The sequence below is a fragment of the Sorghum bicolor genome, chromosome 5, assembly GCF_000003195.3.
Source record: "Sorghum bicolor cultivar BTx623 chromosome 5, Sorghum_bicolor_NCBIv3, whole genome shotgun sequence".
NCBI lineage: Eukaryota > Viridiplantae > Streptophyta > Magnoliopsida > Poales > Poaceae > Sorghum > Sorghum bicolor.
In genome coordinates, this window is record NC_012874.2 from 7,064,275 (window position 1) to 7,081,922 (window position 17,648).

The 17,648-nt window shown below is 39.0% G+C and overlaps 1 protein-coding gene and 1 long non-coding RNA gene across 2 annotated transcripts; one reads left to right on the top strand and one right to left on the bottom strand.

The window, feature by feature from the left end:
* LOC110435836 lies at positions 4,761-8,172 on the bottom strand. Its single transcript, XR_002453688.1, has 2 exons — positions 6,768-8,172; positions 4,761-6,210 (listed from the first exon to the last, which is right to left on the bottom strand). It is a non-coding gene; the product is annotated as an uncharacterized LOC110435836 (long non-coding RNA).
* On the top strand, positions 11,072-14,933 carry LOC8072780 (aspartic proteinase Asp1). The gene is made up of 8 exons (XM_021460660.1): positions 11,072-11,356; positions 12,168-12,285; positions 12,673-12,902; positions 12,974-13,207; positions 13,717-13,855; positions 13,939-14,127; positions 14,226-14,295; positions 14,386-14,933. Exons 1-8 carry the CDS (start codon positions 11,202-11,204, stop codon positions 14,496-14,498), a joined length of 1,248 nt encoding a protein of 415 aa, XP_021316335.1. The 5' UTR covers positions 11,072-11,201; the 3' UTR covers positions 14,499-14,933.

Consider the following 17,648-nt stretch of genomic DNA (forward strand, 5'->3'; position numbering starts at 1 on the left):
ATCACATAGATACGAAGATCACGAAAATCGGAGCTAAAACGACCAAGTTACGACCTTTCAGCGATTTCCTATAGGCAATTAATTAATTAAACCTAACCCTGAAAATAAAAAGTGGCAAACTATAGAAACAGTGGTACTATCATGTAGAGGATTTAATTACGAATCTAACGCAATTTGAACGGGTCAAATCGGAGCTATAACGAATATTTTATGGCCAAAATACTGCAGTGGCAAATCTGTAAATAAAGCAGGATTTAAATGAACTTAAATAAATATAAAATTTCTGGAATATTCTCTGGCCGGGGACTGCGGGCACAAAAACGCAATTTTTGGGGGTCTCTTTAGCGAAAACAACCCGCGAAGGGGTACGGTGCATCCAGGGCCGTTGATCTGGAATCGGACGCGCGAGATTAGAAGGGGAAAGAAAGGGGGAGGGGATGGGCGGCGCTCCTGGCCGGCGCTGCAGCAGGAGGCGGCGGCGGCCATTGCCGCGGCGAGCAAGGTCGCCGGAGTAAGCCGTTCGGGCGCTACGGTGCACCATTTCACAAACCGATTGCCCCGGGAGAGAGAGGAAGGTAAGGGGAACTCATTCCCGGCCTTGGCGTGGCCGGGGAACGCCTGGGAGGCCCGCGCCATGGCCGGCCGCGGCGAGCTGCTCCGGCGAGCGCGGCCGGGGCGCTAGAAAGCCCCAATTCGCTCGGGAATTGGATGGGGAGAGAGCGGGAGGGAAGAGGAGGCTCACCAAAGCGACGAAACGCGGCGAAGAGGGCTCCAAATGGAGGAACGACGCGCGGCGGCGTTAGCTTCTTCGGCGACAGTTTCTTGCGCGAAAGAGAGAGGAAAACGGAGGCGAGGAGGGGGAATGGGGGAGAAAGAACAGGGCTCGGGCGCGGGGCTCTTCAAACGCTTCCGAGGCGCGGGGAAAAAGGGAGAGAGGGGGATCGTGGGCGCGGGGCTCGGCCCGGGCGGTTCCAACCGAGAGAGAGAAGAGCGGGGCGGCGGTTGGGGGAAGATGAAGCTGACAGGCGGGCCCGGCCTGTCAGCGGGTGAGAGAGGGGAAAGGGAGAGAGAGGGGGGGGCGGCTGGGCCGCGGCCCAGGAAGGGGAGGGCGCGCGCGGGGGGGGGGGGGGGGGGGTTTGGGCCGAAAGGCCGAAATGGAGAGAAAGGGGGAGAAAGAAATTCCTTTTCCTTTTCTTTTTCCCAAACAGATTTTCAATGCATTTCCCAAATGGATTTTTAATCAATTTTGATTTTCAAAACACTCATCACATAAAGGAATGCCCCAGCATGAATGCAACAATAAAGCTTTCTCTAAGCTTATATCAAATTTTAATTTCTCCAAATTTATTTATTTTCCTATAGTGAAAATGCTCACAAAATAAATTCATTTAAATTCAAATTCATCTATTTTAAATAAGTAAAGTTTTTGGGTGTTACAATTCGCTCTAAACATGTACCGATTTGTAACAAGTTCTCTTAAACTAACAAGATAATGCAGTCGTCTACGCGTCATATTAAAGACCATGGAGTAAGAGCATAACAAATCCTCCGATCCAATATATGTAGGGAAACACTAGACTAGTGATGACTCAAACGATCTAGGGGTTGTTTAGTTTTCTAAAAAGTTTTACAAATTTTTTTAAGATTCTCCATCACATCGAATTTTACGGTACATACATAAACATTAAATATAAATAAAAAATAATTAATTATCTGTAATTTGCGAGATAAATATTTTAAACTTAGTTAGTTAATAATTAAAAATAATAATCAAATATAAATAAAAATACTACGGTAGCCATTTTTTTCTGCTGGCCCTACTTCTATGTTACGAGCATTCAATAATGGACGCTAGTAGTAGTACGTCATGACCCAGTTCCGAACCTTCGATAGCTTAACGCGCTCCTCCATCTTTTTTAAATGAAACTGATGTGACTTGACTCTCGATCACAGTCTCGTCAAGGAGAACAAGCAACATAACTATCCACGCGCGTTGTGCCAGCAATTCTAGTCTAAGCCCTGTTTAGTTCCCAAAATTTTTTGTTTCGTACTATCACACATCGAATTTTTATATACATATAAAACATTAAATATAGACACTAGTATGGATGGGTTGTAATCCCGGTTGGAAAACCCCTTTAGTCCCGGTTTTCCCAGGAAGGAATTCGGGACTAAAGGTCGTCCACGCTTTTAGTCCCGGGTCATGCAACCGGGCTAAAAACATATCTTAAAAACTCAAAAATAATTATATGCATTAAATATAAAAAATAGGTAATTGTATAGTTTGCATGAAATTTGCGAGGCGAATCTTTTGAACCTAATTAGTTCATAATTGAGTACTAGTTATCAAATAAAACAAAATGCTACAATAATAAAATCTAAATTTTTTTCACAAACTAAATAAGGCCTTAGATATTTTGTTAAAATTTGTGGCCTGCTAGCTAAAGTACTACCCTCTGTCCATAAAAGAATGTGCTCGAACTGGTCAATTAAGCTCAAATTTGACCAAATTCATAGTAAACAGTTTTAACATTTATATATCTAAATAAATTTATTATAAAAATATATTCTATAACTAATTTAATGGCACTTATTTGTATAAAAGTATTTATATTTCTTGTATAAATTTAGTCAAAATTCTGATTGTTTGACTCCTTGAAATTTGAGAATTGTATTTTTTTTGGAGGCAGTAGTAGTTTAATCTCACCAACTAATAAAAAAAAAGTCATGTCATTATATACCTCACGTGACGAAAGAAATAAACGCAATATATGCAGAGGTCAGGTGCGACGCTAGTGTTGAATTGACCGTCATGCACGCTACAAGGATATGACGCTATAGGCAGTAGCAATTTTTTTTTCTCACCCTGGTGCATTGGTAAAATTGATTTTGGTTGAACCCATAGAGATCTGATACTTCCTCGGTCACAAATATGAGTCCATGCATGTGGTTCCAAGTGAAAATTTTTATTATACCAACGTTTATAACATATTTTACATCAATGAATATTATGAAACTATTATATATATATATATATATATATATATATATATATATATATATATATATATATGGTTGGTATATTGGGAGCCTAGGGCTACAAATAGCTATTGGAAGCCCAGTCAGCCACCTCTACCCAGCTGATGTGCGTGCGGGTGGGGGACAGCATCTGACGTAGTCTGACACATGCATGTATACCTGCCAACATTCTAATCACTTCTATTTTTTTTACAATTATTCCTCAACGAAGCATCCGATTCAAAAACGGTTTTCACCATTGAACTCCTGATATTTTTGTGAATGATTCAAGATCCATTATGAATATTTTTTTTTTAAAAAAATAAAATTCATAAATTTTAAATTTGAATCATAGCACGTGATGGCTGATTGGATGCGTAGAATCAAGTGTCAAGATGCGTAAAAAAGTTTTTACGCCGACGTTGTATAGAAATTAGTTGTTGGGTGAATATAAATTAATTCTGCTATCGCATAAAAACTTCTCTGTGAGAGATATTCCACCAAACAACCGTAATTGCCTCCACCAACATCATGCTCCTCACTATAGGGTGTATAACTAACATAGGAACAATGTATAGAACATAGAGACTGGAAGTGTAAAATATGGAGATGATCTCGTCTTCCTCTAAACTTCGAAATTTGAATTATGGTATGTGATGGCCGATTGGATGCATAAAATCAATGGCTAAGATGTAAAAGTTTTTGGTGCTGACGTTACATAGAAGTTAGTGGTTGGATGAATAAAAATTAATTTTGTTACCATCTAAAAACCTCTCTACGAGATGGATATTAGATGCACAGAATCACTGATTAAGATATGTAGGAAAGCTTTTGGCGCCGACATTGAATAGAAAGTAGTGGTTTGATAAATAAAAAATATTTGTTTGTTACCACATAAAAGTATATCTACATGGAAACGACCTTGTCTTCTTTGAAATTAGTGGTTGAATGAATAAAAGTTAATTTTGTTGTTGCATAGAACCCTCTCCACGAGTTAGATATTCCAAGTAATGGAACCGTGATTTCCTTTACCAATATCATGATTCCCAATATGAGCATGTATAATTGACATGAGAATAATACATCGAATATAGGAACCACACACGTAAAACATTGAAAACGATCTTGTCTTTTTGAAAATTTAAAATTTTAAAAATAGCACGTGATGGACAATGAGATTCATAAAATCAGTGATCAAAATGCGCTTAAACTTTTTCTATGCTGACATTGCATGGAAATTAGTAGTTTGATGAATAAAAGTAATTTTTTTTGCTGCATAAAAACATCATAAAACTGCTCCAACCATATATAGAAACTTATACTCACAACCATAAGAACACAAAAATGCATAAAACTGCTCTCATTACGTGTATAGAAACTTATTCACACAATTATAAGAACAGAAAAAACAACAATCAAAATCACAATGGACTGCACCATTGACATTTTCACCCAACCAACCACTACCGCTGATTCGCACCAGTGCCACCACTATGGACTGCATGCCACCAATTGCTTCGCGCCAGCGCCGCCTCATTGGTCTACGTCATGCAACAGACTACCATCGGAATTGATCTGAATGTGTAAAAACTTAATTCATTTAGTATAGAACCCATGAAGCATAAAGGTCCAAAATCAAATGCACAAAAAATTATTAATTGCACATACAATCAAAGAAATGCATATAAATCTAACTTGTTAAGCATGCAAACTTATTGGTGAAATTAATATCAGCTACATGATTAAACAATCACAGACCATTTATAAAAATCAAAATCCAAAGCACAGAACAATACAACTAGTTTCAGCCAATGTTGGTAGTGACTATTGCCTTACTGCACATTATGGCTACCCAAATTAGAATGCATAAAAACTAGGAATGACTTTTAATGTAATTAATAAACAATCAAACTAGACTATAGGAGCTTGCAAAAGATAAAGATTTGGCCACAATTATTTATGCTGATACAAGCTGTCGGCTGTGGACACGAGCCGTCCCTGGACCCATGAGCCTGTCGCCGCTTTCAGACTTGGTGGCCTCGCCGCTCATCCCCTCTGACCTGGTATACCAACAGTGTTTAGAATTCTATACTAACAATATATAGAGCATTTAAACTGATACACACACGTTACACTTTAGCTATTACACAGTTGGCATAAAAAATTTACGACCTATGGCTATATTCCTCAGATACACAAAATATTCAAACATGTCATAAAAACACAAAAATAAATTGATCTAGCCGCAGTTGGATCCCTTGTGCTCATTGTATTTTAGTGAAGCATAAACAACCAAGGTCAAATTCATAAAACACCCTATGTGACCAAAAAGATCACACAAAGTACAATAAAACAAACTACAATAGTCATTATTGATAACTGTATAGAAATCTGTAACAAACTATAGAAATATCATCTAGTGATGTATAGAAGTCATCTAAAAGAATGCATGTCATAAAAACTATAGAAATGTCATCTAGTAATGTGATCCAACATTATATATAAATATACCTCAATAATGTATAAAATTGTGTTCCAACAATATATAAAATACTATCCATTAATGTATATAAAATTCTGCATAAACCTTGCCACTAGATTATCGCACTGACAATACACATAGAAATGTAACAACACATAGAACCTTGCCACTAGAAGTATAAAAACACTAGTGATAAAATCACAGAAAGTTGAGTATACATATAGAAATGTAACAGTGCATATAACAATCCGTCAAAATTTAGAGGCATCCGATATAGATGAATGGAGAAATAAATTTTGAATTGACCTTGTTGTTCATTCTGTAGCTCAGAGATGGATGGCCCTGGGGGACCAACAATATATCGAATGTCATGGGGCAAGCATCTAGAACCCACCACAAATTATTACTTCCAAGCATAGAAAGCTTAGTGGAGGTAAGTAATTAGAAATTTACATCCAAAATTCAAAATTGCATGAAAATGAATTGCATAGAATCCTATGCACACTAAGCATGAATAATTTGAACAATCAAGAGCTACAAGCACACAAATTGATATGTGTCATGTTCTAAATCAGCAAAAAAAAAACAATCAAATTTCATAGTCAAAATACAGGATCTAAATGTGTAAAAACCTAAGCATAGAACACATGGGAAGCCTGGAGGGCTGCAGCAGTAGGTGTAGGATCCTCTTGCGGCTTGCCTCTAGTCAGCTGCAGTCAGCAGCAAGCACATTAACTGATATATGTCATGTTTTAAATTTACAAAAAAAGCAATCAAATTCCATAGTCAAGAGTGAATTTGAATGTGTAACAACCTAACTCGTGGAGCATAGAATACATAGTCAAGAGTGGATCAGGCCGATATGAGCCCGAGACCAAGCCTAGATGGCTAGAATGCTCCCCCTAAATGGCTGAGTGGGTGCATAGAAACATAAATACAAGTTTTTAATGAGGCCTGAAAACAGTCTCACCATGCATAAAAAACTATGCATGCAAGCAAAGTAATCGACTAGATCTTCCCTAAGAGCAACTCCAGCTAAAATCACATTACACACATGAATTGAACGCATAAAAAGCTAACTCATCAAGCATAGAACAAAAAATAAGATTTCAATTTTATAGCAGACACTAACGCAAGCATAAAACTACTGCTATGAGAGTTAATAAGCTTCACCTTCTCCACTTAAGTGCACACGGGTCATCTAGAAATAGGAAAGTATTCTATAAACGAAGGCACAACAATATATCAATCCATGTAATATGCATACTTGACCACGCCGTGCCATTGTCGTTGTCCACGCCACCATCCGCCACCGTTGATTGGCACTACACTCATGCAGTAGTTTCACAAAAATAAGTAATTTTAGCCTCTTATCAGAGAAAATTGAAGATATGCATAGAAACTCACTAATGCTAGAATAGAAACTTACATTGATGCAAATACTAGAAAATTAGAAAGCACAAAACATATAAAATTGAGTTCCAACAATGTATAAATGTATAAAATTATGCTCCAACAATGTATAAAATATGCTCCAACAATGTATAGAGTTCCAGATGATTTCTTAATTGCACGGTTGGCTCAAGAAGTATAGAAATAAAAAATTAAAGTATATGAAAACAATCTGCGAAATTCATTATTTATTTAGTCAGATTGCCAAGTCATAACTGCTATGCATAGAAACTTATATATGCAAGGACAGAAATAAATTTGCAGGAAATGATTTGAGTTGCATTCACATTAAATCAAGGCTAAGCACAAAACATCCATGAAGGCATAAAAAATGTTAAACAATCACGTAAAAATCCTTGGATGTCTCGTGCAACACCGTTGCCGTTGTCCACGTCGTCAGCCAGTGTGTCCCTCTTCTTCCCCTTATCTTGCTGCTTTAGTTACTATGCATCCAATGATCTAGTAATTATAGGGGAAAAAACAATTTTATGTGGCAAAAAAATAATTCACGGGCATAAAAAATCCACCTATTCCTCTGTGAAGCTGCTACTCCCAGAACACTTAATCATTTGGTGCCACATATACTACCAAAACGAAACACATACTAAATTAAATTTACAAAGGCTAGCATGTGTTTGGTCCATTTATTCAAATCAATTTTGCATTCAAAAGCATAATCGCGCACATAAAAACATGCATAGAAGTGCATAGAAACTCTATTTATTTAGTCAGATTGCCAAATCAAAAGTACATGAAAACAATCTGTAAAAACTATTATTTATGTAGTCAGATTATCAAATCATAATTGCTATGCATAGAAACTCATGTATGCAAGCAAAGAAACAAATTTGTCTATAAATAGAAGCATCAATATTGCATAAAAAGATGCTCCAACTATTATAATCGTAGAATCATCTCCATGTTCATGTATATTATTAGCTCTAAATGAACTGTCCTGGCTTCCAAACAAAGCAACATAACTACTAAAATCACCAGAACTTCAGATGTGACCATTACCAAGGCTTTCAATCAAATCAAACAATCTGATTAATATAACTTGCCCCAGAATATAACATGCTATAGCTCTATAAAAAAAAATTGAATCGACATAAGAAATCTTCTGACTAGACTGACAATATCACGAGGGATCAGGAGCAAACAGTGCATAATTCTGAGCAGTCCAGTAGTTTCCTATAACAACCAACAGGCACTGGTTTTCTCCACGATGGTGGTGTGGTTTGCTTGGACTGGTTGGCTGGTCCAGTTGGGCTAGGGCTTCCAATAGCTATTAGAAGCCCTATGCTCTCAATAATATATATATATATATATATATATATATATATATATATATATATATATATATATATATATATATATATATATATATATATATACGGTAGCGCTATTCTACACCCTAGGTGTAGAATATTATTCTACACCGCAAGTCAAAACTGAGTAGAAAAAATACTGAGCAGTACTGGAGAGTGTTCAGTATCAACTTGTCCAACACTCAGGACCATGAAATACTGAATAATACTGAAACACGAATACTGAGCGATACTGAATTTTGCTCAGTATAACAGTTCGGTGTAGAATAGCACTTATATATATATATATATATATGTTGTCAATCTACATGCAGTTGCAGTTGTAGATGCTAAATATAAAGGTTAATAAAACATATGTCTTAGAACAAATTTAAATGAACTAATATATATGTTGACGATATGAAGAATTAGTATATAAGCATAGCACCAAGACAAACACAGGGTGTTTTCCTTAAGTACGTGAATCGTGATTTCACCTATATGGCCAAAAAGATACTCCATCCATCTTGAAATATAAGGGATTTAAGTTTGAGCTAAGTGAAATAGTCACCTTAAATTTGATCCAGTCTATATAAAAAGCATTAACATACTACATCAAAGAGACAAATTATGAAAAATATTTTATTATGTATCTCGCAATGCTCATTTATTGGTATCATAAATATTATTGTTCTTTTATATACTACTAAGTTTAATCAAACTTAGAATAGTTTGACTTAGTACAATTAAAAATATCTTATATCTCATGATGAAAGCAATACTAAGACTAGTCTCAATGAAAGGTTTCACCTTCCAGTTTCCAAGATGTGAAACATAAAACGGTCTCTCTCAATTCATAGTTTCATCGACACAATTTCATGGGATTATTTTTAGCTTTTCATGGGTCCCACCTGTATTTCACACGCGCACGAGATGAAACGAACTAAAGGTTCTTAATGGGGGCTTCATGCGGTTTCCAACGTTTTGGAAACAACACTCATTTGTTTCATCTCCATAAAACATTTCCCTTATCTCTCCTCCTCGATATATGTAAAAGCTCTATTTATGCTGATTTGTCACTCTATTTAATGTACATGAAACCCTATGAAATTTATATTGAGATTGACCTAAAGCTATTATGAAGTGTTTGGCATATTAGGAACAAAAAAAGCCCTAAAGTGGCACGCATATTCAAAACAGAAGTTGATGAACTTTTCTATGTTGATTATGGATGTCCCAAAATGGGGTGCTTAAGGTTTACAAACTGATTATATATATCCATTATCACACATTAAGATACCTATTTCGGGATAGCCGTGATTTTTGCTGTACTTGGTGAACTTTTCTGTGTTGACCTTTTCTTTCTCAACTAATGTCACCAAGCATCATCTACTTTTGATTTGGCGGCTCATCATTAAAGATTTATGCAACCAATGGATCCACTTTGGAATGTAGATAAGAAAGATGGTTTGCATTTGGTTTAGAGACAACAAGGAATGTGATGGACCATTTTTCTAGAATGGGATGAACATGTGTTTCTATTTGGTTGAGGGAAGAAGGATGCCCCTGATTTATGTTTCGTAGGAGAGATGGGAAAGAATCGTATGCATGGATTACAATTTTTGGCCCGTTTACCACTGTTAAGTAGGCCCTAGCTGTTAGTCTCCTTCCTTTCGCCCAATATGATCTTCTTCCTTTTTTGCTCGATCTTTGCCCATATGATGGGCTTGACCGTGCCACCCAGGTGGGCCCCCTGCCGATCCACGGCGCCTATCCAATGTGGGGCTTGCCCGCGCCGCTCTGCCGGCTGTGCCATCCATCCAACAACATGCGCCACCTAGTGTGGCCCTCGCCCATCCATGACGCGCCTAATGGTGGGCGCTCGCTAAATTATCCCAAACCACTATATCTGAACCGTTATGATATAGTGATAAGGGCTGCTAAGCAATTGCGGCCACTATTGATGCTATCTAATACTACCTTGCCAATAAGAAAAAAAATATTTTTGTCCTCTATCTTCTTCTCCCTCCATGTCCAACTGTCCACGCGCTGTTTCCACAAGTCGGTTTCATGGCACATTTGGGTCATGCATGCCAGGTTTTGGTGCTATGGCTCCACACACCAAAACGGCTTCGGTTCCGTGCACAGGAGGCCCGAAGCACTCCTCCGCGTGACATTATTTGGTGTGGTTCCGCCCGCTCGGTTACATGAGGCGCACACAGATTCAACATGTGAGGCGTACCAAATAAGTCTTTGATTTAGGTTGTCATTTCTCACATTCTATATTATATCATTCGGTGCGGTTCTTCTGCTCCGTTACAGTAGGCGCACACGGTTTTGATGCGGGAGGCGCACCAACCAAATCCTCGATTTAGGTTGTCATTTCTCATATTCTAGCTTATAACTTTCATTTCATATAACAAAATTTGAATAACTCATGAGCCCTAATCATATAGACTAGTTGTACAGTATTATAACCGCTCCTGGCCAAGAATAGTACCTCGTAAGTCGTAAAATTATACACGAGCAGTGTTTCCATATACCAGAAATCCCAGCAAGCAGCACACTCGGCCCCCCACAAAATTCTAAAACCCCAGAACCAAAGGCAGAAAATCATTATTATTATAAAATATACTCTATGCAAATAAATAAATAAATAAATAATAAATAAATGAATAAAATAAAAAACAAAAAACAAAAAGAAATTGCGAGGCAGCTTCCAAGCCGCGTGCTCTCTGCTGTGGCGTCCCCTTCTTCTCCCTCCCACGCTGGCCGCTATAAATACGCGCGCCCCGCGTTTGTTCCCGTTCCTCTGTTCTCTCGCGGTCTCGCCATCCCAAGAAGAGGCACGCACGGGCACGAGAGGAAGGTGGGGAGAAAGAAAACCACAGCCGCTTCAGGCGGGCGCTCACCCTGCTCCTCCCTCCTCGCCTGGCCTCGCCATGGCGGCGGCTTCCAGCAGGTGGACCCCGGCGGCCGGGCTCCTGCTGCTGCTCCTCCTCCTCGTCCCGTTCGCCGCCATCCCGTCCCGCGCCGCCACGCCGGCGGCGTCGTCCACCGCCATCTTCCAGCTCCAGGGCAACGTCTATCCCACCGGGTACGCTGGCCGACCCCCCTCCCCTCTTCTCCCGTCCGTCCCCTGATCAGGGACGATTAGTATAAGAGTCTGTCGAATCAGCACGGGCGCGCGCGACTGCGAGGAGGGAAGGGATTCCGCCGCTCAATTCGAGCTCTTGCCGTTCGATTAAATGCGCGATTCGGACCTTTTTTTGCTGGAGCTGTCGTTGCGCCTTCTTGCTTAATCATTTGCGGCCCCGCGCCTGGCGATTTGGGGGCTTTCTCGCGGAATGCAATGCACGGCATCGTCGCCTCCGTCGCTCCGCGGGCGTTGGCGGCCTTGTCTGACCAAGTCGCCGGTCGAATCGCGATGTTTAGCTTTTGACTCTGCGCCCCTTTCTTGCCTGTCTCTATCTGTCTCTCAGTTTTCATTGCTGGCTTCAAGCTTCTTTTTTGCCGTTTCCGTCAGCACTTTAGAGCATCACGAGTTACTCTTCACTACAACTAGATGTCACTGCAAGAGTGATCTCTTCGAACTACTTTCAGGTCTGGGAGCCTTTTTTTTTTTATCGGCATTGACTTTTACCCCAACCGAAATTTCCTAGTTTCCTCTGTTCTTGCTCTTAGGCTCCCCTGCCTCTACTGGCTCTTTGTTCCTCAGTAATAACTCCAAATTCTCCATTCCGATGAAGGAAAAGAAAGGGATAAAAATCCTCTGTTGTTTTTCTCGTGCAATTTTACTTGTTAGGAAACAAGAATCAGATTGCTTTTACCCTTGATTCCATCGAAGTTTATAAGGTTTTGAGCATCCACTTGTGTACAGAACTTGACATTTTTCTCTCCATCTGCAGCCACTACTATGTCACGATGAACATTGGGAACCCGGCGAAGCCCTACTTCCTGGACGTGGACACTGGCAGTGATCTCACCTGGCTGCAGTGCGACGCACCCTGTCGGAGTTGCAACAAGGTACCGTTGACTCAATGCTGCATATGTATTCTTCAGGGTTGTGCCATAACTCTAGTCTTGGTTACTGAATGCCTTGTGTTTGGCTGAAATCCCTGCGATTATCTTATCCATGATAGAATGAGCTCTGTGCCAGTGTGTCAAAAGAACATTTTATCTGTTTCAGGTTGAACTTTTTCTTTATATCAAACATGCTTCAGGTGTAAATATGACTTGTCTTTGTATTCCAAGTTGACCGGTTGCTTTGACCTAGGATTTGATATCAGTTTTGCTTCAAATCACCTCACATTGACTGACTTTTCCCCGTTCAGTGATGACATTATCTTCATTTGTATATGTAGAAGAATCTTGGCTTGGTCCTTGATGTTGCATTCCTGATTTCTGTTGCAGGTGCCACATCCCTTATATCGACCAACGGCAAACAGCCTTGTGCCATGTGCAAATGCACTCTGCACTGCACTTCACAGTGGACATGGCTCTAATAACAAATGTCCTTCACCGAAACAATGTGACTATCAGATAAAGTACACTGATAGTGCATCTTCTCAAGGTGTGCTGATCAACGACAACTTCTCACTGCCCATGAGATCCTCCAACATTCGTCCTGGCCTCACATTTGGGTATAACACTTAACGTTGTCTGATGAATGCTACTGGGTTCAGCTGTTAACGGTTAATTTTGTGTTGCGCAGCTGTGGATATGACCAGCAAGTGGGGAAAAATGGAGCTGTGCAGGCAGCGACTGACGGCATGCTTGGGCTTGGGAGGGGATCAGTTAGCCTCGTTTCACAGCTCAAGCAGCAAGGGATCACCAAGAATGTCCTTGGCCATTGCCTCAGCACGAATGGAGGGGGGTTCCTCTTCTTTGGCGATGATATTGTGCCTACATCACGTGTAACTTGGGTACCGATGGCGAAGATATCTGGGTAAGCATCTTTACAGCTGATGTTTGTGTCACTGTTACATTGTATTTGTCGTGCTGACTTCTTGATTTTGACAAGGATCAAGAAAAGGCATAGTTTGTCTGATTGCTGCAAGTTTGTTAGCATTCTATTACAACATGGACTTGAGGTTTTCATAGAAAAAAATTATGGTCCTAAGGTCAATATAGATCTTTATAGGATTAGTTTAAGTTATTATCCTTTTTGTCCCTTTGGATTGAAAGGCCAATTTTCTGCATCAGTTTCCTTGACAGCTCTCTGATGTTATTAGTTTGCAAACAGTTTAAACTCTTGTTTATCATTTCCAGTCTATTTAAAGATTTTGATGCCAGTTAACCAAATGAATGGTCATTCTCTAAAAATAGAATAACCTGGAGTGAATAATGAGAATTCCTCCATCATGGATGATCCCATACGAAGGACTTGTATATAAGGGAATCTTTAAGTTCCTTTTCCCTTTTCCATTTTGTTTGATGGATTATACACATTTGTAGGAACTACTACTCACCTGGCTCAGGAACATTGTACTTCGATAGACGTTCACTTGGCGTGAAGCCAATGGAGGTGGTATTTGACAGTGGTAGCACCTATACCTATTTTACTGCTCAGCCATACCAAGCTGTTGTTTCTGCGGTATATTTCGACCACGGATTGTTCTGATTAAAATGAAATTTTCAAGAAACAAACACTAAACTATTGATACTCTGGCGTTGCAGCTCAAAAGTGGTCTCAGCAAATCACTTAAACAGGTGTCAGATCCCAGTCTGCCTCTGTGCTGGAAAGGTCCGAAAGCATTCAAATCTGTGTTTGACGTCAAGAAGGAATTCAAGTCACTGTTTCTGAGCTTTGCCAGTGCCAAGAATGCCGTCATGGAGATCCCTCCTGAAAACTACCTCATTGTTACAGTAAACCCTTGACACTCAACTGAATAACCAGCAGTTGAACCACATTTATTTTGAGAACCAAATGATGGCTAAATTGTCTTCTTACATGTATGTACCAGAAAAATGGAAATGTGTGCTTGGGCATCCTTGATGGAGCGGCTGCCAAGCTGAATTTCAACGTAATTGGAGGTACAGAGTGCAGTCGTACAGTACCAAATTTCTGAGATTTGGATGCAATGCATCTTTGTGTACTAACTTGTCTTGACTTTTGTTTTGTAGACATCACGATGCAGGATCAGATGGTGATATATGACAATGAGAAGTCACAGCTGGGATGGGCGCGTGGGGCATGCACTAGGAGTGCCAAGTCTATCATGTCTTCCTTTCCCTGAACTCAGTTCTTTGTACTTCTGATGACTTTGAGAAAATCAATATATCAAAAAACTCCTCGGGATGCATGAATTTCCTAACTGAAGAGTGCCAGCTTATGTTGAACGGAATAAAGATTAGTTTGGATTACTAAAAGGCTATAGGTTTCTTCAGAGAGAGAGAGGGAGAGAGAGAGAGAGAGAGAGAGAGAGAGAGAGAGAGAGAGAGAGAGAGAGAGAGAGAGAGAGAGAGAGAGAGAGAGTATAGGAGTGAAGTTTAGATAGGCAGATAGGAAGTTACTAACAGTGGCTGTATGCTCCTCCTGTTCATATAGAAGTGGAGTCCGTAATTTGTAAGGCTCATCTGAGTTGTTCTCCATATGCTATTAATGATACAGGAGAGCTGCTTATTTCGTTATTACAATGCTTTAAGCATAGGGCTCCATCTGTGTTTTTTTACATGTCATATTTGGTTTGTCCTAAGTCAAACGTGTGTATCTTTGACCATTGATTTCCAAAATTTTAAGATTTTATATTTTTAGACTTATTATGAGAAATATTATCATAATATGTAATTCATATATTGTCAAAGTACAAGGATTTTTAAAAATGGTTGGTCAAAGATTGCAATGTTTGACTTAGGACAAACCAAATATGACATAAAAAACAGAGGGAGTAGTATGTGAGTCAAAAGCAAAGAAACTGAAAAGATGGAGAAGATCACTGATACCCGGATATTTCTCTCCACATTCAAAAGTTTCTGTGCACAAGCACATGGAGGTGAGCTGGGACCAGGGTTGAGAATTGTTCTGTGAGGAACTAAGGAGAATTGGGAAGGAATCAATAACGAAATCAAGCAGAAACTTGTATTCAGGGATAACCGCAGAATATCCATGTATAATCCATGGAGTACTGCAGATGTACTCAACTGCTACTGCTAGGGTCCTGTCCTGAGTTCATCCTGAATGGCATAAGCCTTACAGGCAGCCTCGGGTGGTCCTTGTATACATGGACCGGGGATTACACTTAACGCAGGAATTAAACAGAGTATAACATAGCGATAACATACACATAATTGCCGTTTGGTGGGAGCTTGGTGAGTGCTTAAACTTGTTCTGTCAGATGGAGGATGGAGTTTTACTGAAGACTGAAGAGGGAACTGCAGTCAGAATTGTGCTGTCAGATGGCTAAATTGGGCATGTGCAGGAATTGTTCTGATTTGGAAGTCTCCTAAGCTGACTTGGGCACTATGTGACGGCTTACAATGGCCAAGTTTGGATAAAGAAATTTCTTTATTCTGGCTTTGTGAGTTGGCTCTGGTGCAAAAAATATTGCTTGCGCTGCAGAGGTTGTCCATTTTCTGCCTATGGAACATGAGTGGCGATTGCTTAAACGCTTGCACAAAAGGGTTACCAATTGACTGTACAAAATGTTTTTTGTAGCATAGGTGTCGTTGAGTGGGAAATATTGGAAATGCAGCCGTTATTATACTAAAACGGGAACATCCTACTCACATGCACACTTTCATGCATGTTCCGTATATATCAATTGGATAGTTATGAACGAAGACAATAATTTAAGAGGTAACTTGCAAACCTGTTCTATATTTTTGCACCATATATAGACCTAAAAAGAACAAAAAGAAGTGGTGTTTCTTTAGTGCAGATGCCTCTAGTGCGCTTGGATTGGCATAATTTACATCTATTGTTTTCTAATGTGTGGTAACATATATACTTAGAATCCAATTTATGCATCTCTTAACCTTTTGAGTGGAATATTGTGCACAACTATTTATCTCAATTCTCAACTGAGTGGATATATACGGTAGGAATGAATACATTTTCATTTATGGAAACTTTACACTAATGGCTTTTAGCGATGCACAAGCAACCAACAAATAATCAGATGTAAATCCAATGATCCAAATTAGATACTTATTTCTAGAAACCCACAATTGGGCATTCCTGAATATGCATATACAGCTTGAAAAGAATTGACTATGGATTCTATATGTATTTTTCCACAATAATTATTTTTATTTATCAGTCATTTAGTGCATGTTTTAGATTTTATAAATATTTTAAAATCTAATATTTCTTTAATTTGTAGGAGTCCATACTCCATAGAGCCTGTTCGCTTGGCAGAAAAGCCATGACTAAAAGTACTGTTCGCTTATTTATTGTGAGAGAAAAATACTGCTGAATGGTTTGGATTCTATAACATTGTTTTCACTAGTGTATCATAGTAAAAAAGATCAAAAGATGTAAGAAAGTATATGGACTTGGCATTTGATCGAGTTTTTTTTACCAAAAGTTGTGGCTTGCTTATCTTTCAAGGAAAAGGAAAAGATGAAGGCGCTCAAATAGGATGGCAACCTCTACTTATCTACAAAAGAGACAACTCTTGATCTTTTTCTGCCAAACAAATGATTGACATCGTTTCAAGTAAAACACTAAGTTCCATGCATGGGATGGGAGGTGGCAGACACATTCTAAACAAATGAATGCATTTTGTTATAACCTCCCACTGCATGTTTCCTGCATATTGTGTTATGTGCTATCTGTGTTTTGTGATTATATATACACTCAAATATTTTCGGATGCTTTGTAGTAGAGATTTTAATTTGTCACATTTTAAGAGCCTGGTGCCTTACTAACCTACCCGTCTGGTGGCCACTTCCATTTTTGCAGATGAGTTTTTTTCTCTCCCAAAAATAAGTAATCGTGGGACTCACCTTGCTGATCTCACTATTAATTTTTAGAACGTAACTATCAGATGGCATATATGGTTGTGGAGTGGATTGTTGAAACTTCCTGTGTGCACTTTTTTAGAATATGCGATGAAGATATATATCTTGCTAGAGGTTTAGCATTTCCTGATCCGTCTTCATCTTTCTAGACGAAATGTACCACTATTGACATAGTTCCAAATGTGTTTCATTCTTGTACATTAATAGATCATATAGTTGGCAATTGCAAATCATATTTTAATTTGCATTATATGGAGTACTATATAGCTCACTAGAATCGAAGATGTTACAAGATGTTTTATTAAATTACACATGATTCAATTTGCATAATTGACAAGTATACTTTCTAATGTGCAGCAATAAACTTGAAATTAATAATCTAACCTTAATTTTTCTGGTTTTCCTCAATTGAATTGATGTTTTTC